Below are 25,784 nucleotides of genomic sequence, written 5' to 3' on the forward strand. Positions count from 1 at the left end.
TATTAGAAACTGTTTACAATGTCATTGCCTGTAAAGAAAAAATTGGGAGGGTTCCTGAAAGCCTGTGTTTCACTTATGATTCAGATCTCCAGAACAGGATGTCAATATGTGTCGTTGTGTCGCTGAAGAATTAAGTTACAGGTCATGTGTTTTTAATGAGGTCAGTAAATGACATTGTTGCGCATTAAAGTGCGCATTGTTGCGCATTAAAATTTTCCTCACGCTGCGATACATTTGTGCTCTTCCCTCCCCCAGGCTTCGTGCACTGTCCAGTGGGGGGAGTGTGACGTCCCCCCCTCCTTCCCCCGCCATGCCAAAGTACAAGCTGGCCGAGTACCGCTACGGCCGAGAGGAGATGTTAGCACTTTATATCAAAGACAACAAGGTGAGAGGAAGTTAAACAGTTGTCCTCTCTCATAATGTTTGATTGGAGTTCACAGGGCTTTCAAGAGAGATGTCAGGTTTATCATAGCAATTTTGTTTATTGCAGCAATGCTCAAGGAAGCCACTCAAAACATCTCTTAACAAGGTAGTTTATTATCTAGGTCTGATTAAATTCATCAGACATGGTTTTGAACCTAATTAACGCTGCTAAATAAACTGCAAATTAAATAACACTGCAAAAGCAACAACACTGCAAAATGCATTTTGCTTCTAATATTTTTAAGAAAAGAACCAGGAAGCAGATTCCTTGTGGATGACCTCCAGAGTCCTACATTTTGATTAGTTGAACACTTCAAAACCTAAACCTACCAAAACCTCTAGAAGCTACCATTGCTCTCCGAATCTGAAGTTCTGAAATCCACAAAATGACACCCTTTCCCCCTTGATTCATGCTACTTTCTTTGTGTTTAACTTGTCATTAGGTCCCAGAGGATATGCAGGATAAGGAGTTTGCTGCTATTCTGCAAGATGAGCCCATGCAGCCACTGGCACTGGTACCTCTCACTGAGGAGGAGCAGGTATGACATTTACCTGCTCAAACTTCAGGACAGCTCACACCCGTTATTCATTTGCTTTGGGCTAAATGGGGAAATGGGATACAGTTCCTGCAGGTGCATATAATTTTCACACTGAAAAATTGTAAGCTAATATTTTCTCAACAAAAGCTTTTTGAGAGCAGTTGTTTTGTTTACTGGATAAAAATTAGTGGCAAGAATAAACATTGTTCTGCTTTTCAACAAATTAATGGCTGTCAATTTTGCCTTCACATGTTTGGCCTATATGTTATATGTGAACAGCGTGGAATACCAAAACACTTTAAAATTTCACAAAAACAATGTGCTACTTATCTTTAATGTAGAAAAATGTGTTTCCACATTCATTCTCTCAACCAAAGTGGGGGAAATACTTGTTTTATCCAGTAGTTCATCGTGTTTGACCCACAATGCACATTACCTCCCATAGTCAAGTCGCATCAGAATGAGATAATTTTCTCACCCCAAATAAACCTGCTCCTTGGTTCCTGTATGAACTGCACCAAGACCACATCCTCAGCCGGGTTTTGGTGTGGTTTATTTTGGTTTGCACCAAGGGGTAAATGGCTTGAGGGTTTATAAAAACTTCATGAACTACATGCGAAAATGCCCAGATTCAATGACAGTTGTTAGCCTCTATCACTCCCTGAAACATCCCTAGAAGGCTGGTAACGTCTCTGCTTTACACATTCCAGCTCATCCTATCACACCCAGATACACGCCCGATTCAAAGAGATCTATTCTGTTGTGCGACAAAACGTGGTCGTGAACTGACATTCCTAACATTCTTCCATTTTGCTGTTTTGATTCTGTTTCTCTCTGTCTGTCTCTTCTCTCTCTGCACACACAGAGGAACTTCTCCATGTCTGTGAATAGTGTGGCAGTGCTGAGGCTCATGGGTAAAGGAGTGAGTGGGGCTGCCCCAGCTGGAGTGGTTCGAGGACGAGGGGCTGCACGAGGAGGTCGAGGTAAAAAAAAAAAAAAAAAGACATAAAAAAAACAAGCCGTATATGAAGCTCAATCCGATTTTACTAAGAATTTCAATATATCACTGTTAATGAAAACTGAGATATCGTAACATTACCACAACTACCACAACTTGTACAAACATGGTCCAACCACAGCAGAAAACACAGCCCAAAACCATTAGATCAATCTGCAATTGCAATTGATTTAATTGAGGGATAGAAAAAACAGTTTTGTTAAAGTGATCCTTTCATGATATTTACTTCCTTTCTGCCCTCATGCTCTAGCAAAGATTGTTCTTATCCTGTACAAATGGTTTTCCTTTTGTCTGGCCACACCTGCCTAAGACTGCTGTGCTTATGAGCGCACCTTGGACACAAGTGTTGTGAGGATTTGCGTGGTTAATGTAAATACTGTGCATTCGGTTTAGGATGGCTCAGGAAATGATTGAGAAGAATGATTGAATTTAGTTTTTATAGCAGGCATATCCCTTTTTTATGTCTGTGTGCTACACATTTGTTTGCTTGCAAGCTTCAGCTTGAAAGAGATGTGAGCTAATCTGACATAGAAATTGTATTGACTTGATTAGTGTTAAGTAGCACAATATTAGGAAAAGGGGCTCTGAAAGTACATGTGAGCACGTTACTCATGACACAACATGGCTGATCAAAATTTTGAATTGTAATTGAGGCAATGATCATTCGTTTTGGCAATATTAATGACAGTTATTCCTCTCATGATTATATACCAATCAATAACACTCTCTATAGCTTGCATTGAGATCATTGCTATAATTATTACTCTTGTGTTTAACTACTTTAAAACAATTTGTTAATTTTTTCATTTATGTTCTTTGTTCAGTATTCAACCAAGTTGTCATGTGCAAACTTGTTTCCTAACAGTAAAAACTGAAGAATAAATCTTGAACTCCGTGTGCACGCTCTTTTAAGTGACTCTTGTTCTTGTGCGTGCCCATGTCCCACCCAGGTCGAGGTCGTGGAGAGGGTGGATTCTACCAAAGAAGTATTGAAGATGCAGAGGTGGGCTTTGGCCGCAGTGTTCGTGAGATCCACCGCAGCCAGAGCTGGGATGACAGGTAACCACACCCACGTTATATGATGTTATTTGACATTATTTGACATTTTGATGTCTGCCCAGTCCCCTCTCATAAGTCTTGGCTGTATTTGTCTTGGCTCTCTCTACCCAGCTTTTTTTTTTGTTTAGGTTTTTCTATTATTTCCTTTTAACAAATATTCCATTTTATTGTTACATTATGTGAGAATAGCCATTTTTAAGTTTTGAAATGCAAATTTGGGTGGATTTCTGGTCCAGAAATTATCTTTCTGTCTCACTCTTAACTCCTAATCATATTAATTAAAACCATACATTTAGGGAGTGTTCTTTATACAGTTACATGTGGACATACTTGTAATTAATTTGATGAACTTATGGTTGTAATTGCACTTATTTATGGTTGTAATTATATGTGCAATTACAATTTATGGTTGTAATTGCACATATTGCACATTAATTGCCATGAATTGGCAGTACTCTTGCCTTTTTTCGAGCCTCTGGGTCCAGAAAGTTTTTTTTTTAAAATTTTTATAATAGCTTTCCCTCTTTCCTTCTTCCCCGTTTCTTTCCCTCTCACTTCCCTCTTTCTCTCACTCATATTTCACTGATATCATCTCTCTGTCTGACTTTCATTTTCCAGGGGTGAGCGCCGTTTTGAGAAACCACTCCGTCGGGAGGCGGGGCGTCCGGGTTTTGAAGAGTCTGGAGGCCCTGTGGGTCCGGGGAGGAAGGAATACACGCGTGCAGACAGCGACAACTGGCGCACCCTCCGTGAGGAGCAGGAGGAGGAGGAGGGGGAGCCAGGCAGCAGCTGGAGGCTTGCTGGACCCCGTAGAGACGGTAGGAGTAATATACACATCCTCTCAGTAGGATTGACTGTCATAACTAAAGACATTATCAATCAATCTACCAAGCTTTATTCGTATTGTGCATTGTGCCCCTAATGACATAAGCATCAAACGACTCATTCTGGCTCAAATATTTCATGCTAATCTTAAATCTAATCTAATCTTATCCCCAGTGTCGGCATTAATTGTGCTAAACGGTAGCACCAGGCATCAAATAATATTACATACTACAACTGAAATTAATGGGTAAAAAATCTTTTTAGTTCAATATTAATTCAAAAAGAAAATCAAAATTGAAAATGTTTTTTTATAGATATGAGCAAGACAATCGGAATACCTGAAAAGTTTTGTCTAATTTTCCTTTTTTAAAATGGGTACATTTTTCTTGACACTGTCCATGGGTGTTTTTTGGGCTGCTTTATTTTTCTTTCTCCCTGTCCTCTGTTTTATAAATACCATTCATTCTCCCATTTTCACATGCACACGTATGGTAAGTCGGCCTTCTCTTCCCCTGCTCTTCCCCTTTGGCTCTTCTGTGGAGGAATAAGACTGGCCTGTCTTTGGCAGTGTTTGAACCAGGAATCATTCAGAGGGGGCCAAATTGTCTCCCTTTATTTTTTTAGGGGGTCTTTGTCAAATGTGAATCAGTAAATAAAGGAAAAAAGCACAGAGGAAGCAAATTTTAACTTCTAAAAAAACGGGGCCTATAATCTTTAATTCACAACATCTTAGTTAGTCATAGCCTATTATTATTGCCGTCCAGACATTAAGTGCTCTTACAGATCTTAAAGTAAACATCAAATTTGGTAATCTTTCACCCAATTAATTCCTTCCCATTATTTGAGTGATACAATTTACGCTTTTTAAATTATAAAGCTTTTAAAAACAGCCCCATACTAGGCCTGCAGGTAAACAAAAGCATCCATTATCAAGGTATTTTTCAGTCATGATGCAACAGGAGTTGGATAGAATTATATGGTTGCTAATTGTGATTAAACTAGTGACTTGCTAACTTGCCATCCTTAATTTGTTAGAAAAATATTTCTCTCGCTTTGTCGTGACTTTCTAATAGTGTTATTAACATTGTGCTTCACACTTCTGTAAATGTAGTTTATGAATGGCTTTTTTTGTAAGGCGTTTTGCATAATCTGACACTTTCAGACTGAGTGCAGGTGTTGCTTATTGCAGCACCATCAGATCCAAACCTGACCAGTCTATGTACAGCCACTTGATCTCCCTATGCCATTCGCCACTATCTGTACATTATCTGCTACCGCTCTCTGTCCTGGTCTATTGCAGCATTGGCATTAGCACTGCTAAAAATGGACAAATTTCTGTGCACAACCTGCACTAACGTTCATTCACTTTACATTATGACGTATTTTTGATTCAGGAGACGCTCTGTCCAAAGTGCAAACAAGTTAGGATGTTAATATGGAACATTTGTCAAAGCTGACAGCTTGTTTGGGCTGTACAAATTTTAAATAACTGTTCTGTTCAAGGTAATGGAAGATTATAATATTTGGCAATTATGTGTCCTTCCGCTCAAGAGGCACTATAGGAGGTTTTAAATGCAGTGTGACTTACACTTGTTGCATTAACTGATGTTTACTGACCTCAAACAAAAATGGAGAGCACTTTATAGGATAGGAAGGCTTGTGCATGCATCCATAAAAGGTAGAATAGGAGCCCTGGTTTGGGAAAGTGAATGCTTGTATGTGAATCTGCTGATTGGTTGTATTTGGTCAGGATATGGAACCGTGCTGTGGTATGGTGGTGGTTGGAATTGACAGTAACCGCAATTGGATACAAACTTGTATTTGGGTTAGGGGACAGTTGTGTGTGTGTGTGTGTGTGTATGTGAGATACTATCAAACTCTGCAGTCTTAGATAATGACTCCTAATTAGTGGTCACAAAGAACTTCATGACTGAATGCATCTCTCTCTCTCTCTCTCTCTCTCTCTCTCTCTCTCTCTCTCTCTCTCTCTCTCTCTCTCCCCCCCCCCCCCCCCCTTACTCTCACACACACAGATGGCGGTCCTCGTTCAGCTGGCTGGCGGGACCATGTTGGTCCAGGGGAGAGCCGCCGCAGGAAGTTTGACTTTGACTTCCGGGATTCTGATGGACACGGCGGTGGGCGTCGGCGTGCGGGAAGCGAAGGCCTGGAGGATGACAGGGATGGCCTGCCTGAGTGGTGCACAGATGAAGAGGATGGAGAGATGGGGACCTTTGACTCGTCTGGAGCCTTCATGCCCATTAAGGTTGGTTGTATATGTGTATGCAATGAAATTGGGAAAAACACTGCTGTATGTAAATATGTACGTGATGCTGCCATACTCAGGGATTGACATTTGCACCTCTAGTGGGCCTTCACCTTTATTATCTACAGAGTAGTTTGCATCACTTATCCCTGACTCTTAACATTCAGAATTGGCTTGTTGTATGTGAACATAAATGGAGAATATTGAATTTCACTATGCTTGTTGTTAAGATGATGGTTTGTCACTTTGGGTAAGTAGAAAATACAAATTTTTTTGGAAGATGTTTTTTTGAACGGCTCATTCCTTTGTATGGATGGTTATCATTAACATTTTAACGGTACTACTACTCTTACCAATATTGCTTATCAATCTGGTGCTTTAACCGTATTTTATTGGTACTTTTTTTTTAAGAACAGACTTAACATTGCTTTATTTTCTCATGTCTGGACAGAGCATTACTTTGAATCATTAGCCCATGTTTGTATAACTTAGTTAATTCCGTGTGGGCTGTAGGCTGCAAGCATACATAATGTACCTGAGGTGGATGGGGCAACAGATGAACTACGAGCTAGGCAGTTGAAAATTGCATTTCTCTGCCTGTATTTGATGCACTTGCACTAGACGTTTCGAAAGCTTGCATATGCTTCCGCCCTTACATGAAAAAGACTTGTTGCACTTGTGGCAATGAGCAGGGTCAGGCTCAACTCAAACAAAGTATAACCAGACTTGTGACTGTTTAGTTCTCTCTGCCATTGTCATTAAGAGCAAGCTCTATGTGTGTGCATGCACACGCACTCATCTGAGACAAGCGGAGAGCTGGCCCCGCCCCTTGGCTCTCATATACGAGAGGCTCCGAGAGCGAGATTTCTTCTAGATCGAGAATAGCAAAATTGCATTGTAGACAAATGTCTACAAATTAGACAAATTAGAAACGGAGTCGGTGAGATAAAAGTTCAAGATGACATTTATGTAGCCTAAATAAATAAGACATTTATTTTCTTAATTTCTCCTTACCAATAGCAGAACCGTTAACGTCGGAGCTTATCAATACTCTACTACTGCTTTCGGCTGCTCCCATTAGGGGTTGCCACAGCGAATCATCCATTTCAGTATGGAACTCTGATTTATGATCCGCATATTTGATTTGGCAAAGATTTTATGCCGTATACCCTTCCTGATGCAACCCTCCTCATGTATCTGTGCTTGGGACCGACACTAAGAATGCACTGGCTTATGCATCCTCAGTGACTGGGTTAGCCTATCAATACTATGGTCTTTAATAATTTAGCACCGGTGCCTATTTAATACCGGGTTTCGATACCAATCCCTATTCCTTTGTGGCAAAAGAGATTGGCGTGATTTCCTCATTGTTTTAGCACTTTGTTTTTGCTTAGTGTGATGTATGCCAATACTGTATATGCAACTGACTTTCTCAAAAATGTTAGCATATACAGTGGTGTGAAAAAGTGTTTGCCCCCTTCCTGATTTCTTATTTTTTTGCATGTTTGTTACACTTAAATGTTTCAGATCATCAAAGTAATTTAAATATTAGACAAAGATAACACAAGTAAACACAAAATGCATTTTTTAATGAAGGTTTTTATTATTAAGGGAAAAGAAAAATCCAAACCTACATGGCCCTGTGTGAAAAAGTGATTGTGCCCCCCCCCCCCGTTAAAACATAAATTAAGTGTGGTTTATCACATCTTTGGAAAGCTGAGTTCAATTTCTCTAGCCATACCCAGGCCTGATTACTGCCACATCTCTTCTCAATCAATAAATCACTTAAATAGGACCTGCCTGACAAAGTGAAGTAGACCAAAAGATCATCAAAAGCTAGACATCATGCTGTGATCCAAAGAAATTCAGGAACAAATGAGAAACAAAGTAATTGAAATCTATCAGTCTGGAAAAGGTTCTAAAGCCATTTCTAAAGCTTTGGGACTCCAGCGAACCACAGTGAGAGCCATTATCCACAAATGGCGAAAACATGGAATAGTGGTGAACCTTCCCAGGAGTGGCCGGCCGACCAATTTACTCCAAGAGCGCAGCGACGACTCATCCAAGAGGTCACAAAAGACCCCACAACAACATCCAAAGAACTGCAGGCCTCACTTGCCTTAGTTAAGGTCAGTGTTCATGACTCCACCATAAGAAAGAGACTGGGAAAAAATGGCCTGCATGGCAGAGTTCCAAGATGAAAACCACTGCTGAGCAAAAAGAACATAAAGGCTCATCTCAGTTTTGCCAGAAAACATCTTGATGATCCCCAAGACTTTTGGGGAAATACTCTGTGGACTGACGAGACAAAAGTTGAACTTTTTGGAAGGTGTGTGTCCTATTACATCTGGCGTAAAAATAACACAGCATTTCAGAAAAGGAACATCATACCAACAGTAAAATATGGTGGTGGTAGTGTGATGGTCTGGGGCTGTTTTGCTGCTTCAGGACCTGGAAGACTTGCTGTGGTAAATGGAACCATGAATTCTGCTGTCTACCAAAAAATCCTGAAGGAGAATGTCCGGCCATCTGTTCGTGACCTCAAGCTGAAGCGCACTTGGGTTCTGCAGCAGGACAATGATCAAAAACACACCAGCAAGTCCACCTCTGAATGGCTTAAGAAAAACAAAATAAAGACTTTGGAGTGGCCTAGTCAAAGTCCTGACCTGAATCCGATTGAGATGCTGTGGCATGACCTTAAAAAGGCGGTTCATGCTCGAAAACCCTCCAATGTGTCTGAATTACAATAATTCTGCAAAGATGAGTGGGCCAAAATTCCTCCACAGCACTGTAAAAGACCCATTGCCAGTTATCGCAAACGCTTGATTGCAGTTGTTACTGCTAAGGGTGGCCCAACCAGTTATCAGGTTTAGGGGGCAATCTCTTTTTCACACAGGGCCATGTAGCTTTGGATTTTTTTCCCCCCTTAATAATAAAAACCTTCATTTAAAAACTGCATTTTGTGTTTACTTGTGTTATCTTTGTCTAATATTTAAATTTGTTTGATGATCTGAAACATTTAAGTGTGACAAACATGCAAAAAAATAAGAAATCAGGAAGGGGGCAAACACTTTCACACCACTGTACACTAAAACCAGAGGGGATCTTTTTAATGTCCACCTGTATGTCTATATGTTATGATTGTCCCTCTTTGTTGCCTCTCTTCTGTCACTATCAGAAGGGTGGCAAGGAGACAATCCTGGAGGAAGAGTTGGACTTCCAAGGGATAGAGGAAGAGGAAGAGGAGGAGAGCCTTGCTGAGACAGAAAGGAACGCCACGGGAGGAGACAAAGAAAAGGGTGAGGAAAAGGGGTTTCCTCGCCCCCCCCCCTTATTTCTGGATGTTTGTGCACATCTGTAATGTAATTCTGATACATATTTTCCTTCTTGATACTTTTCTGTTGTCGCACAGGTCCAGTGCCTGATTTGAATATGTTTAGGCAACAAATTTTGATTCCAGCTTTCTAATCTTTCTTTTTCACTTTCCTGCTTCCCTGTCATACTGAATGTAAAGCAGGTAGTAATGTGAATACAAATCAAGTGTTTCCCTCAAACTGAATATATATATATACATATAAACACTGATGCTGGTGATAAATTGCAGTAATTTTGATGCTTGGCGACATGCAAGTATGTGAAAGCTAGAAGCAGGCTAAGTTTATTAACCGGGGAGCAGTAATGTTAAGAACAGTGTTATTTTTTGATTAAATTTCCAGAAAAATTACAATGCTATATACATTTCCATGACCTAAAATTACATATTTAATAAAAGGTTTTGGCCATATTGCCCAACCCTGACCTCACCATTGCCACACAACCACTTTGCGCTCACTTTGGTCCAGCAGTGACCAAGCAAAGCCTGGTTTTGTTTGTATAATTTCTCGTTCTTCCTCTTCTTCACCTCACAGAGAGCAAAGAGGCTGCCTCTGTTGTGGCTGATGGTGAAGCAAAGTTGGTGTCACCCTCCTCCTCCCCTCCTGTCCACCCTGGTCCTCTGGCCCCAGAGACCCAGCCCAGCACCAGTGTTCTGGTTCTGGACAATGCTCAGCTGACGAACAGTCACCCTGTCAAGGCCAGCAGCATGCTGAGTGAGGGTACACTTTGATTTCCTGATTTCCTAGTGGTTTTACTAGGTTGAAAGTTGACAGCTCTGAATTTATCCAAGGCTAGGACATTTGACCTGCCGTTTGCTTAGGTCCAAAAAGCAGCAGTTTGTTCTTTATCTTTGGGTAATTACTAAGCCAGAAGAAGAACAAGTGGTTTTTAAATGGCTAAAGATTTGATGGAAGTAGTGTTGCTATGCTCAGTTTACATGAGTGGACATGAACAAGGGGTGTGCATATCAAACCTACCAATGATTGATTGGTTCATTCAAGAAGCAAGATATCACCAGCCTAAGAAGCTGTCTTTTCATCAGTTCAGAAAGGCCTTTTTCAAACGTACTTTTCGGACATATGTTACATGTTGTCGTCAAGGTGATATGATGAGATTAATCTCTTGCAAGAAAAAGTAATTAATCTAAATGTTAAAATGTTAGATGTTATGTTTGAAATTGTTTAGCATTTTTCCATAAGCACTTGAACAAAGCAGACCTGTATCTTGACAAGGAAATTAGTTTCCATCAACAAGCCAAACTTATCTAATACCCATGTGCAGACTCACAACTAATGCACCGTAAATCTGGTTCCGGGGTTTGAGAGACTGGTTATCTACAAATAGACATTGGATATTAAATGTGTCCATCCAAAGTAAATTTGAAATGCTTGTTATCCTGCCCAACGCTTATCACTGTCTTGTGACTGAGAGAGGGAGCATATTTTGGCTTGTTTGCGCTAGATATCCAATTTGTTGATCCCACGTCATTAAGTACCTTGTTTACTGAACCTGTTTTTGTTGCTGCTAAAGAGTTAGTAGATGTCTCTACCACTCAGTCTAAAACCAATATGGCCCTGCCCCCTGAACAAAGAAACTAAAAAGCCTATTGTTTTACCAACTGGTCCTTTTTTTCCCCATTCCTTTTTTTTTTTCCTCCTGTGTTTGTCAGATGGTGGTTCAGTTGGGATCTCCAAGGCCCAGCTGAGTCCCAGTGCCACCACCTCCTCAGGCCTGCCCTCTCCCCCTCCCTCCTCTGCTGCTCCTCTTCTCCCTCCATCTGGAGGAGACACGGAGGATGATGAGGGAATGAAGCACCTGCAACAGGTAGGAATAGCCGAGAGGTGAAACCCCATAATGTTTTAGATAAACAAAGGAAGCTGTAAAAAAAAAAACTATAAAAATGTTGCAGAGTCGAGGTTGAGATTTATAACTTTTAGTTTAAACTTTAGAATCATAATCAGTTTATTATGCCAAGTATTGATTAAAAGGAATTTGACTCCAGTTCTTCCATTGCTCTCCATGTACTTACACAGAATTGACATACAGCTAAAACAAAGACAACAAGATAACATAAACATTTAACTACTATGTGCAGATATAGATGCATATAAAAACAGTTAAGAAAACACAACAGTGACGTTACAACAGGAAGACAGTAATGCAATGGTGCAGCGTGCTGCACCATTGCATTACTGTCTTCTGGAATAAATGTCTGCTGGAATAAATATGTTAACAGGTTACGTTTATGAGGTAGGTGGACGTGACAATAGGCATGTACAGTATATACAGTGTGCTTAGATTTATTTTTGACAGTGATATGTTGAAACTGTTTAAACTATTGGATGGATATATATAGATATTATAGATAATTTAGTATATAGTGATATAGATAACTTAGTATTTGTAGGTATAGTGGATGTTCAGTGTTACAGGTATATTGCACGGGGATTTTTTTTGGTGATACTATGACTGTTTTAAGTGTTCATCAGAGTGACGGCTTGAGGAAAGAAACTGTTTCTTGTTTCTGGTTGTTTCGGCGTACAGTGCTTTGTAGCACCTGCCAGAGCAGAGGAGTTTGAAAAGGTTGTGACCAGGGTGTGATGGGTCTGCAATGATGTTGCCTGCCTTTTTCTCGACTCTGGATATGTATTAAGTACTGAATGGAGGACAGGTTGGCACCAGTGATTTTCTCTGCAGTTCTGACTTTCTGTTTTAGTCTGTTCCTGTTCTGTTTGGTGGCTGAGCAAAACCAGACACTGATGGATAAGCAGAGAACAGACTGGTTTATTGCAGAGTGTAACTGAATCAGCAGCTCCTAAGGCAGGTTGAACTTCCTGAGCTGGTGTAGAAAGTACATCTTCTGCTGAGCCTTTCTGATGATTGTGACTATGTTGGATGCCCACTTTAGGTCCTGGGAGATTGTGGATCCCAGAAATCCGAAGGTTTCCACAGCAGACACAGTGCTGTTGAGTATGGGGGGGGGGGGCTACTCCTGAAGTCCAATGTCATCTCTTGTTATTACCGCACCAGAGGGCCAGGTGTTCAGCATCCCGTTTTTATGCAGACTCATTACCATCCCAGATGAGACCGATGATTGTTGTGTCATCTGCAAACTTAAGGAGTTTAACAGGCGGGTCTCCTGAGGTGCCTTCATTTGCCTAGAAGGAGAAGAGTACAGGTGAGAGCACACATCCTTGAGGGGGTGCCAGTGCTGGTTGTCCAGGTGCTGGATGTGATTTTTCCCAGCCTCACCTGCTGCCTCCTGTCTGTCAGGAAGTTTGTTATCCACTGACAGGTGGAGCAGGCGCAGTAAACTGGGTGAGTTTGGTGAGTAGGACTTCTGGGATGATTGTGTTTCAACGCCGGGCTGAGGTCCATGAACAGGATACTTGCATACATCCCTGGGGAGTCGAGGTGTTGCAGGATGTAGTTCAGTCGCATGTTGACTGCATCATCCACTGACCTGTTTGCCCAATAGGCAAACCGTAGGGGGTCCAGCAAGTGTCCTGTGACGTTCTTCAGGTGGGCCAACACCAGTCTCTTGAAGGACTTCATTACCACAGACGTCAGGGGGATGGGCCTGTAGTTGTTCAGACCAGTGATGGAGGGTTTCTTGGGAACGGGATGATAGTGGAGCGTTTGAAGCAGGAGGGGACTTCAAACAGCTCCAGTGATCTGTTGAAGATCGTGTGAAGATGGGGACCAGCTTGTCTGCGCAGACAGGAGGGTGACACGCCGTCCGGGTCTGGATCCTTCCTGATCTTCTGTCTCTGGAAGAGCTGACACATCTTCTTCAGAGACCGTCAGTGCCAGTGGGGAGAAGGGGTGATGGCAGGGGATGCAGTTGGTTGTGTGATGTCTGAGTTGGAGCAGTTGAGGGGTGTGGAAAAAGGGCTGATCAAACCTGCAGTAAAACATATTCAAGTCATCAGCTAGTTGAAGATTCTCTGCAGTGTGGGGGGAGGGTGTCCTGTAGTTGATGTCATGTAGGCCTCGCTACACAAATGCAGAATCGTTAGCTGAAATCCTGTTTTTCAGCGTTTCAGTATAGCCCCTTTTGGCTACTTTGAGCTCCTTTGTCAGTGTTTTTCTGGCTTGATTGTACGGGATCCTATCTCCACTCCTGCAGGCCTCCTCCTTGGCCTGACGAAGCTGCCTGAGTTTTGCTGTGAACCAAGGCTTATTGCTATTGAAGGTGCAGAAAGTTTTGGTGGGCAAACACGTCCTCACAAAAGCTGATGTAGGATGTCAGTGTCAGTAAGTTAGTCCACGTCTGTAGATGCAGCCTCAAAAACACTCCTATCAGTGCAGTCAAAGCAGGCTTTGAAGCTCCAGTTTTGACTTGTTGGTCCATCTCCTCACAGTTTTAACCACAGGCTTTGTAGATTTAAGTTGCTGCCTGTAGGTTGGGAGAAGATGAACCAGACAGTGATCAGAGAGTCCCAAAGCTGGACAGGGGACAGAGCGATAGGCATCCTTTAATATTGTGTAGCAATGATACAGTGTTGTTTTGTCCCTAGCGGGACACTTAACGTGCTGTCTGTATTTTGGCAGTTCATGGCTGAGGTTTGCTCTGTTATAATCCCCAAGGATAATGAGAAGAGAGGGTGGATGTTTTTGCTCCATGTTTATCTGGTCAGCCAGGTGTTGTAACACCTCACTAACACAAGCCTGGGGTGGAATATAGACACCAGCCAGAATAAATGATGAAAACTCCAGCAGTGAATAAAATAGTTTGCAGTCAACGAAAATGGTCTCTAAGTGAGGACTGCATGATTTCTTCAACACTGGGACATCTGTACATCAATCTTTGTTTATATAGAAGCAGATTCCACCTCCCCGTTTTTTCGGGAAGGTGGCATCACAGTCCACACGGAGGAGTTGGAAGTGCAGTAGATGGAGTGAGCTGGCCGGTATATGCTCACCAAGCCAGGTTTCAGTGAGGCACAGGATGGCAGATCAGGGAAAAGTCCGAGTTTGTTCTGTTGAGGAACAGCAGTTCGTCCATCTTATTGGCCATAGAGTGGACTTTCACCAGGTCGATTGACGGGAGCACAGTTCAAAATCCCCGCTGTCACAGTTTAATGAGCACTCCAGCTCGCTTCCCCCATCATTGGGTCCGGTGAAGCTCACAACCGAGCTGCTGCTCCTCCAACTAAAAGCTTGGCGAAACTTTCTGGTTCAGTGAAAAGCAATACAGTTTGACCAGTGGATAGCCGGAGGTTTAAAAGTTCTTCCCTGCTCAATGTGATGAGAGAGTGAGAGCTGGAAACTAAAAAAAAAAAAAAAAAAGTACTAGAAAGCGCAGAACCGAGGCTGCCGTCTGTGGTGCCATCTTGGTGTTCATTGTTGCCATAAACCCTAATGTCAAATACAACAATGATGCTGGTACAGCTAATACTTTTAACGGCACAGATAAACAAGACTGTTTTTGTGGTTAATTAGGTGCTGAATTAGTGGTGCTCTAAAAAAAGAGATTATCCAAAGAATAGCCTTTCTCTTTGTTTTTAAAGGGTACAAAGAAAGCAGTAGTGAGCAACACCATTTTAGTGCGTTTTAGTTTAGTGCGGAATGAAACCTAATATCTTTACGTAGCCAGCTACTGCATCACTTCTCCATAGCAGACAATGTAACGGTTACAAAGAGCACTAGTGTTCATTAACAGTACTAAATAGGCTAATGGTGATGAATGGTTTTCCCAGTTGTCTACAGCATTAGAGCTAACACCAGAGGTATTAGATAAGCACATATTATTGCCTCAGGAAGGATGTTTGGTTATTGGGTTAAATAAATTGTGTACAGGTTATCATGGTTGTAAAGAGTAGTTACTATGAATACATTTTGGCACCATAACACAAATCTAACCTTGACCCATATTTTTCAAAAGTGGGATTAGCGTGACTAAACTCATTACACTAGGTTCAGGCGAGCAAGGTTTTACTGCACATGCAAACAAACTGGTCTGGTTTGAGTGACTGCGTATGTAACCCCCTATGTACGTAGGAAGCAGAGAAAATGGTGGCATCGCTGCAGGACACCTCTCTGGAGGAGGAGTGTTTCACCCAAACTCTGCAGCAGGAGAGCAGAAACACAGCGGCGGCCCTCCCCCTGTCCCATGAGGCTGCCATGAAGTGGTTCTACAAGGACCCCCAGGGAGAGATCCAGGGTACTGGCACACATCATCACACGCAGACATTTTGACACATACACACTCAAGCACACACACACACACGTTTTGACACCCATGCACGTGCTTGTCCTTGGTAACATCTGCAAATGCGATTGAATTCGATAATTTTTAATTCATGTCTGGCCTAAGTTATTTTTTTATTCTTTTTGTTTGTCTAAACAGTAGTAGTAGTAGTTGTATTAGTATTTAGTCCAATCAGAATTTTCATGCCAAGTCACTATATTGAAAGTAATATTAACTGTAAATTTGATCTTAAAAGAGTCCGGGGAAACCCACATGGACATCTACTAGGGGTGGGACAATTCACAAATCTCACTGCTCAATACGTCTCACGATTCAGGGCTCACGATTTCGATTCAAAACGATACAGTGGATGCCTTGGTAAGCAAGAGACAAAACACCATTGGCGTTCTCTATTTTCATTTATTTTTAAGAACTAGGCCCAACATTTTGGCATTATCAAGGCACATATTCAAACGTAATGCAAGAGCGTTACGTTTTGTTTTTCCAATCAATTTTAATGTCATTGCATATCACGGAGCGTATTTAAACTGAACTTAATCCTCAAGAGTTCGAGAGGACCCATTTTTTATGCACATTTAGGTAGGGCTGGGCAATATATTATATCAATATTGTGATGTCAGACTAGATATCATCTGGGATTTTGGATATCGTGATAGGATATAAGTGTTGTCTTTTCCTGGTTTTAAAGGCTGCATTACAGTAAAGAGGTGCAGTTTTCTGAACTTATTAGGCTGTTCTAGCTGGACATCATATCCATTTTACTAATGAGTGTCTATCAAAAATGTCATTATGTAAATATTTTGTCAGAGCACCAATAGTCGTCTACAATATGGTCAAAATATCGATATAGAGATATTGGTCAAAAATATTGCCCAGCCCAATATGTAGTGGGTACTGTGTTACTCGGTAGAATGCCAGTGTTGTGGCAGCATATACATTGAGCATGGCACTGATGCTGCTGCTGAGGCCCACACTGTTATGTAATGCGTTCGTATCATGTATGCTTTGTGTCTTTGGACTTGAAGAAAGTGTCGTACCAATTTAATCATTTCATTTGATATCTGGATTGTTAAACCCTTGCATAAAAGGAACTCGATCATTCTTGATCACAGTTAATATCTTTATATTGGACTTCGTTTTACAGCACTGTACTTTTTGTGACCATTAAAACAACCTTTGGGCAGCATGGTGGCGCAGTGGTTAGCACTGTCATCTCACAGCAAGAAGGTCCTGGGTTTGAACCCTGGGGTTGTCCAACCTTGGGGTCATTCCAGGTTGTCCTCTGTGTGGAGTTTGCATGTTCTCCCCGTGTCTGCAGTGGGTGTTCTGCGGGTGCTCCAGTTTTCCCCACCATCAAAAAGACATACATGTTCAGGTTAATACTCCTGTCTGTGCCCCTGACCAAGGCATGGCAAGACAAACTGGAGTTGGTCCCCGGGCGCTGCACGGTGGCTGCCCACTGCTCCTAGCTACACAGCTAGAATGGGTTAAATGCAGAGCGTAATTTCCCTACGGGGATCATTAAGGTATATCAAATCAAAATAAAATAAAAACCTCTTTTCTACCACCTTTTGAATTCTATGACTGCATATAATACTCAAATACTCAGTCGTATATTCTTTAGATTAGGTACACAGGTGGTGGGATGGCACCGTGCCCAGTAGGTAGCACTGTTGCCTCACAGCAAGAAGGTCATGGGTTCGAACCCCAGGCTGTCTCAGGTCCTTTCCGTATGGAATTTGCATGTTCTCCCTGTGTCTGCGTGGGTTTCAACTGGGTGCTTCAGTTTCCTTCCACTATCAAAAAGACATATATGTTAGGGTTAATACTTCTGTCTATGCCCCTGACCAGGGCAATGGAAAGAAGAACTGGAGTTGGTCCCCGGGTGCTGCAGCTGCCCACTGCTCCTATACAATAGGATGGGTGAAATGCAGAGAATAAATTCGTTGTGAGAATACAATTCATTGTAAGAATACAATGACAAAATAAAGTGGCTTCTTCTAAGAGTTAGTGAACTTGGCCCTTAAGTAGAATACCCATTGTCACTATCTGTCGTGGTATTAATGAGAAAGACTGTTAACCCTACCCTTGTCCCGGAGCATTGAGCAAGCTAGCCCCCCAACAGAGAATTCATCATGTAGCCAAGTGTTAACTTGTTGTTATTCAGGGTCATAGGGGGCTGGAGCTTACCTAAGAAACACATCCACACTGGAGAATTCCCCAGTCCCTCACAAGGTCCACGCATGTGATAACTTGCACACCATTCATCCCCTACGGCCAATGTAGAGTATGGCAATTCATGTAACGTGCATGTAAGAAGGAAGCAGAACACACAGAGGGTTCCACAAGCAGAACCAGCACTCAGTCTTAGTTTTTGTTTTCAAATGTGAAGTTTTGATCATGGTATCGTCTTTTTTTCATCAACATTTCATTTCTTTTTCATAAGGAAATAACATGCTGATTTTCTTGGTTGATTGACTCCCAGTGAGAACAGAGTGAATTGTGGTGAATATTTTTTTTGTCCAAGAAAAATGCAGCCACTCAGTCAACATACCAGGATGTGTCGTAAAACAAATTCCATAGGTTTGAATTTTAGACTTAAAGCTCTTATCTGTCTGTCCCCGCAGGTCCCTTCACCACAGTGGAGATGTGCGAGTGGTTCCAGGCTGGCTACTTCACCATGACCCTGCTGGTGAAGAGGGGCTGTGACGAGGGCTTCCAGGCCCTGGGGGACGTCATCAAGATGTGGGGGCGTGTCCCCTTTGCCCCGGGGCCCTCCCCGCCGCCCCTGCTGGTGAGACAGCCACCACCTCCACAGCGGCCGCAGGCCACCCGGGGCCCCGCCGGGACTGTGAGTCAGAGCTCAGCCAACGTGGGGTGGGGAGGTGTTGAGGGACACAGAGGAAGAGGGAAAGTTGATAGTAGAAGTGTAATGGATGTAAACCTGTGTGTACAAAGTGCTTAATACACAAGCTAAAGATGCTGGGGACTGATGAACAAAAACAAGTAAGAAAGTTGTGATTTTGTCTTAGGGGAGGGTGCTGCAGAGAGTTTCATGATGGGTGAACTGTTAATTGTGTATTCACTGAACTCTCAAGTCTGGGTCACTGTTTTAGAGGTTACAGAGGGCTCTTGGGTCGTGCATCTGTAAGTTTGCATGGAGCTGTAATCTCTGCTTTTGAACTTGTAGGTAAATAAGATTCTGTTCAAGCTGAAAAGTACACAGGAAGGCTTTCAAATTATTCAGACTAAATTGTTGCACCTTGGTTTGGTTGTGTCCTCTAGTCAAGGACAACGGCGCAGATTAAATCCAAACTTTCAGTCAAATAGATGAAGCAGAAAAGGCAAACTTCCATACTAATTTGAAGATAAAAACAGTATCTTCTTGCCTTGATTGTTGCATTTCTGTTCATCAATGCAACTAGGAAGTGCTTTACATACATAACTTGCTCATTTCTACTTGTCCCAGGCTAAAATTGAAAACATACCAATAAATTCAGCATATCAACTATAAATTGGGCCCCTTCTTATTTTGAGTCCAGTCTCATTGGTGAGAAATTCTCAAAAACAAACTTAATTAGATTAAGTACTTGAGGATGTTATTTTTTTGCTATATGGTCGATCTTAAATATTGTGTCGACTGTACAATATACACTAGTCTTATGTTTTGAGCATTGTTTATGGATGCAAATTTTGGTGGAAAGAACATGACAAAATAGGCACCTTATCAGCAAATCTGTTTAAAGGAGAGCAACGCGGCACGATGGCACAGTGGTTAGCGCTGTCGCCCCACAGCAAGAAGGTCCTGGGTTCGAACCCCGGGGTTGTCCAACTTTGGGAGTCATCCCAGGTCGTCCTCTGTGTGGAGTTTGCATGTTCTCCCTGTGTCTGCGATGAGTTTTCTCCGGGTGCTCCGGTTTCCCCCACCATCAAAAAAGACAGGCATGTTAGGGTTAGTACTCCTCAAGACAAACTGGATTTGGTCCCCGGGTGCTGCACGGCGGCTGCCCAGTGCTCCTAGCTACACAGCTAGCATGGCTGAAATGCAGAGCATAATTTCCCTACGGGGATCAATAATGTATCTCAAAATCAAAAAAAAAAAAAAAAGCAACTCTTGTTTTAGCTTGCCATTGACAGCAGCTGTCATTGTGAAAAAAGGAGGAATTTGCACATAGGAGGAACAGAAAGAACAGAAAGTACATTTAAGGACATTAACAAAACATTGTGAAGTCAAATTAAAAATGAATAGCTAACACTATCCATAAGAGTATCAGACTCCCTGAGAATTGGGTTTGATTAGGCTGTTTTAAAGTGCTCTCTATTAATTGATACTTTTCTCTTTTTGTCTCACCATGACTATCTCTTTCTCTCTCTGTCTCTTTCTCTCTCCCTCCTAGGGGAACCTGGACCAGGAGCGTCTGAAGAAGCAGCAGGAGCTTGCGGCAGCAGCTCTCTATCAGCTCCAGCAGCAGCAGCTATTCCAGCTCATTAACAGGTACGAGTAGAGAGACTTCAGCTCTCTCTCCCTTATCCACTTTTTCTGTGTTTACCGTTATCTCCCTCCCTCTCTGAGCTGTGTTTTCATTAACGTGGCTGTACTTCGTCAAAACCCTACATTCTGGGATTTATTAGATAGTAGCCCACAAAAAGAAGTCACCTTTAAGAGTGTTCGTGTTTGCGTGTAATTACGATCAGTTAGACTTGACAAGTTTCAAATGCACCCTTTTAAAAATAAAAAAAATCTGCCTGATATCAGCCCATGTTTCAGGGTAAAAACTTCCACTTCACCTTTATGATTAGCCATTCCACTATAGCGTATGGCTGCTGTTTAAAACGCTCTATTCAGACATTGGCAACCAATCATTTGACTTAACTGTGTAAGCCTGAACTGTATTGCAGGTGACGCACCAAAGATTAGACTCTACTCCCCTGTAAAGATCAGACCTTCGGACTATTAGTTACTTGTCAGAGACAGGTGAACACTAAGTATACTGCAGTGTTCATAGATATAAGAAATTATGACACTTTTTGACTACATAATCTAACCACTTTAGAGATTTGTCATTTCAATGGAATTGTCCCCTTTTCATGTCCTTGGCTCAAGTAAATTCCACCTCAGGCTTTTATACTATCAAACCCTTTTAATTCTTTCCCTCCATTTCACCATGTCTTCTGTCTCTCAATCAACTCTCACTAATTTGATTTGCCTGCTAGTTCTTTCTCAACCATAGCTGCTATTCAAAACTTTGGATAAGTTGTTGCAAGAACGTGCGATCCTATTTTTCATGAATGTCATTTGAGGTTGGAAGCTCTCCCTGCACTTAGAAAGTTCTGGTCTGATGGCGTGGCACTTGATTTGTGCTTCACAGGTGCGGTGAGCAGGGTATGATGCCTTCGATGAACAGGTCGATGTCAGTGCCAGATACAGGGTCCATGTGGGACATGCATACCTCAGCTTCACAGCCGTCAGGTAAGGCTTCAGGCCACAACCATCTTACATGGCATAAATACACATATACACACACACACACACACACTCTTGCAGTCTGAATATCTGATGTGGTTAAGTCTTTCTTCTGTTTAGGAGGTGAAGCCAGTCTTTGGGACTTAACAATGAATTCTTCTACTCAGGGTCCAACTCTTGAACAGCTTCAAAAGGTGAGTTCAATCAAACCTTCTGAATGTGGGATGATGTAGTTATGGGTGTTGTTTTTTTTTGTTAAGTTTAGGGGGAAAATATTATTTTGCACTATGTTTACATCTACACTAAAACAGGCCTTCTGGGTTAAATTAGAATATACAATGTTATTTAATACTTTTGTTAATTGGGAAAACCTAAATTTTCATGCTTGATCATACAGACTTAGTTGGGCAATTTTTGCCTGGATGGATATAACTTTCTGCCATAGCTACGTGATGAATACTTAGTATTCTGACTACCTACCTGGGTAGCTAGAAAGTTAAACCTAATCTCCAAATTTAAGCTAATATGAAATGGTAAGATGTGCAGGACTTTTAAACTCCTAACAGACATTAAGAGAAATGGGCAGCCAGCTATTTCCTGCAAGTTCACAGATGGCACTATTTAGGTCTGATAAAAGTTTTGAAAGCTTCAAATTAGGGATGTTAATGGTTAATCGGTTAAGCACTGAGAATATTTTTGACTGGTTACACATGTCGGTCTATAGGTTAATTTGCATATGCACTCCGCTAATGTTTATCCAAAGGAATTGAATCAAGTTCAACTGGACTTGATATATATCCATGAAGATGTTTCACCTCTCATCCAAGTCCATATACCAAGTCCAGTCTTCACGGATATATACCAAGTCCAGTTGCACTTGATTCAATTCCTTTGGATAACCATGACCTGGATGAATGAGAACATTCGCAGACACTCCGCTAATGGCTTTGGTAGCTAGCAGTCTTGGGTAAAAAAAGTGAAGCGTGCTAAACAAAGCTGAGTGTGGGACCATTTCCTCCAGAAAGACAATGAAGTAAAATATAAATTGTGTGATGCTCCACTTCAGTTTAGTAGTAGTGCTAGCACTATGCTAGTACCACATAAAGAACAACCACCTGGCTGCCATGTCCAGGGATGGCTTGCAGTCGCAGCCAAAGATCACGTCGCTGCTAGCTGGGGGGGGGAGAAAGTGTGATGCACGCTGGTCCAAGGCCATCACCCAGTTGGTGTGCCAAATAATTGAGACTGATATGCTGCCAATCAGCGTGGTAGAGGGTGAGGGATTGAAAGAGCTAGTTTGGTACCTCAAGCCCGAATACATTATGCATAAAGCACTACTGGGACTTAACGCATTAAAAAACACTTTGAGAAGAACGACGAGCTTAAAGTCAAGCTAGCCAAGGCGATACTCTTTTCTTTTTTTAAACACCCCCCCCCCCCCCTTTTCCTCCCCAATTGTACTTGGCCAATTATCCCACTCTTCCGAGCTGGCCCGGTCACTGCTCCATCCCCTCTGCCGGTCCGGGGATGGCTGCAGACTACCACATGCCTCCTCTGATACATGTGGAGTCGCCAGCCGCTTCTTTTCACCTGACAGGGAGCAGTTTCACCAGGGGGATGTAGCGCATGGGAGGATCACGCTATTCCCCCCAGTTCCCCCTCCCCCTCGAACAGGCGCCCCGACCGACCAGAGGGGGCAGTAGTGCAGCAACCAGGACACATACCCAAATCCATCTTCCCACCCGCAGGCACGGCCAATTGTGTCTGTAGGGGGATGCCTGACCAAGCCAGAGGTAACACAGGGATTTGAACCGGCGGTCCCCATGTTGGTAGGCAACGGAGTAGACCGCCACACTTCCTGGACACTCTTTGGGAAATATTCTCTTATATGTTCGAGAGGTTGCTGAAGTAAAGATGGGCAGTCACAGCCTTTCTGTCTGACTGGACCGTCACAGAACTCCCAAGACGCCAGGCTCGCTGTAGGCCTCATGGTCAACAGGCTATGAACCAGAATCACCTTAAAGCATGTGGCTATGTTGATCTTCCTCAACAAAAATCGTTAGTTCAGACTGAAAGGTTGTTTTGTTTTTAAAATTAAGTGCAGTTGTCGCCAACTTCATTTAAAGCTCTTAAAAATCATTTCCTTGTTCACGTTAAATTGAATAATTCAAAAGTGTTTTGTTAAATGCTGCCAAGTAATGTGCCAAGTGCCAAATCAAAAGGCTAAATATGTTGTTTTGTTGAAGTGCAGTTGTACTTTTAATAAAGCTCTTAAATAAATTCCTTGTCTGCACTAACACTAGAAGTGCCAGAGCAGTGGTAATTTGACCGCTATGCTGTTCCATAATTTTGAAATTTGTAGGCCTAATTTCATTTTTTGCCTATTAATGAAATGACAATTCTATAGTTTTATTTATTAACCTTTATTTTATCTGGTGGAATCATTAACAAATTCTCTTTTGCAATGATGGTCTTTTCAAAATGCAGCAATAAACTTCAGCAAAGCCAACAGAAAATTGAATAAAAGGCAAGACAAGACCTTTGCAACACAAAACGTTAAAATTTCAGCACCTCTAAATGGACAGCGCATTGAAAAGAGGCGCCAAAGCTCATTGGGTCAATGGAGCACCAGACTAAAAGGAAAGCGTCATTTTCTTGTATTTCAGATTTTGCATTTTTTCTTAAAAATTAACTGGTTAGTTACCGGTTAATGGGTGTTGGTCTGTCGAAAGCAAAATTAATTGAAACTTACATCCCTACTTCAAATGCTGGGAAATCTCAAGCCATTTGTTGTTCCTGATCCTTTTTTTTATCATTTGACCTGATTTGGCCTCTGACTCTTGTTCACCCTCCCAGCTCCAGCAGGAGAGGCGAGACGCTGAACTCAGGGCGAAGCGCGAAGAGGAGGAGCAGCGTAAGCGGAGGGAGGAGAAGAGAAGGCAGCAGGAGGAGCAGAAAAGAAGGGAGGAAGAGGAGCTCTTCAGACGCAAGCAGGTGAGAAAGGAGATGGTGAGAAATGAGGAATGTGCCCGTTATCATGATAACCAATTACAGTTATTACTGTGCCTGTCCATAGAAGAATTTTGCGTCAGAGATATTAAGATTTGATCCAACTGTGTGTGTGTGTGTGTGTGTGTCCCCTCCCTGTAGTGTCGTCAGCAGCAAGAACTGATCATGAAGTTGCTCCAGCAGGCCCCCCAGCAGCAGGGGCCTGGGGCAGGCAGCTCAGGCTGGAGCGGGGCTACCTCCTCTGGGCTTGCCAAAGCAGGAAAGCCCCCGGCTCTGGCCCTGCTGGAACTGCAGCAAGAAGCAGAGAGGCTACTGAAGCAGCAGCAGCAACAACAGAGAGCCCAGCAGCAGAGAGACCGAGTGAGTACTAAAAGAGGATATAGCAAAGGCTCCAACAAAAATGATCTGGCAGAGAGGAGAGGCTGTTGTATAGAATGCAAATAGAAATTTTGTCATGTAAAATATGCTATTGTGACCAAAGCTTAGTTATAAATGTATTTACCGCCAAGTAAGTTTACACATGCTAGGAACTTGTCCTGGTCATCTTCAACTTAAAAAAACAAAACAACATTAAGAAAACATTTGACAGTAGAATAAAGAAATGACTAAGGACAGCTTACATCAATAAGACTATATATATATATATTATATTTATATTTTCTCTCTGTTTTCAGCACCCTGGCATGTCAATGGGAAGCCAGTGGGTAGAGGGTGTTGGTATGTGGGGAGGGCCTGGAGGTATGGAAGGGAAGGCCACCAGTGGGGGCTCCTCCGCTGGGAGCATGGGCATGTGGGATGAAGCAGTGAAGAACCAGGCTGGTCTCCGTGGCAGCAGCAACAACAACATGGGCATGAAAAACAGTCGTAGCAGCCCCTCTCTCAGGTAACTAATGGTCAATGCTTGTTTACAGTTAATGTGAAAGGTGTTCTCCTTATGGCTGGCTTTTTCACATTTTGTTATTTTACAACATTAAGTTACCAGATTTAATTGGACTTTTTTGCCACTGATCAGACAAATGCTCTTTAAAGTTTATCTGAAAACAAATCTGCAAATTAATCAAAATTATTTTGGGATTTATAAGAGAAAATTATTGACTATGCCCTCTTTGAGACAATATTTGAGACCATTTTAGCAGCAATTATAACCTTGAGGCTGTCCTTGATGCATTGTTGAATTCCTACTCTGAATGTATTGTTGAGTGGGAAGTAGTAATGGCTAAATTCAAGTAACTTTACAGGCGTACTTGAATAACTCAGTTTTTATTTTTTATGCATTTTTTATATCTTATGTATTTTAAGGGAGTTTGTACTAGGGATCAGGCAATATGGTTTTTTTCAGGGCCAGTACCAGTTAATGGTAATCAAGGAGACTGATAACTGATATTTGAAACCGATGTACATTTGCAATAAAAATTAAAAATCTTGGTGTCAATTAGAAGAACACAAACTCCAACAAAAAAAATTGTTGAAGGGCGTCCAGGTGGCGTGGCGGTCTATTCCGTTGCCTACCAACATGGAAATTGCCAGTTCGAATCCCCGTGTTACCTCCAGCTTGGTCGGGCATCCCTACAGACACAATTGGCCGAGTCTGCAGG

The 25,784-nt window shown here is 42.2% G+C and overlaps 1 protein-coding gene across 1 annotated transcript in view; it reads left to right on the plus strand.

Annotated features, from left to right (window-relative positions):
• The window catches only part of gigyf1a (GRB10 interacting GYF protein 1a), a 50,852-nt gene that overhangs the window by 14,394 nt on the left and 10,674 nt on the right, over positions 1-25,784 (plus strand). The window contains exons 3-19 of the mRNA XM_056300376.1: positions 256-385; positions 867-962; positions 1,828-1,945; positions 2,931-3,039; positions 3,658-3,857; positions 5,898-6,127; positions 9,306-9,426; positions 10,036-10,221; positions 11,172-11,326; positions 15,506-15,668; positions 18,344-18,567; positions 20,114-20,211; positions 21,086-21,186; positions 21,301-21,374; positions 24,037-24,174; positions 24,331-24,549; positions 24,864-25,072. Of these exons, the coding sequence (XP_056156351.1) occupies positions 256-385; positions 867-962; positions 1,828-1,945; positions 2,931-3,039; positions 3,658-3,857; positions 5,898-6,127; positions 9,306-9,426; positions 10,036-10,221; positions 11,172-11,326; positions 15,506-15,668; positions 18,344-18,567; positions 20,114-20,211; positions 21,086-21,186; positions 21,301-21,374; positions 24,037-24,174; positions 24,331-24,549; positions 24,864-25,072 (2,571 nt within the window). The remainder of the gene's footprint in view (positions 1-255; positions 386-866; positions 963-1,827; positions 1,946-2,930; positions 3,040-3,657; positions 3,858-5,897; positions 6,128-9,305; positions 9,427-10,035; positions 10,222-11,171; positions 11,327-15,505; positions 15,669-18,343; positions 18,568-20,113; positions 20,212-21,085; positions 21,187-21,300; positions 21,375-24,036; positions 24,175-24,330; positions 24,550-24,863; positions 25,073-25,784) is intronic.

Source organism: Lampris incognitus, chromosome 20 (genome assembly GCF_029633865.1).
Source record: "Lampris incognitus isolate fLamInc1 chromosome 20, fLamInc1.hap2, whole genome shotgun sequence".
NCBI lineage: Eukaryota > Metazoa > Chordata > Actinopteri > Lampriformes > Lampridae > Lampris > Lampris incognitus.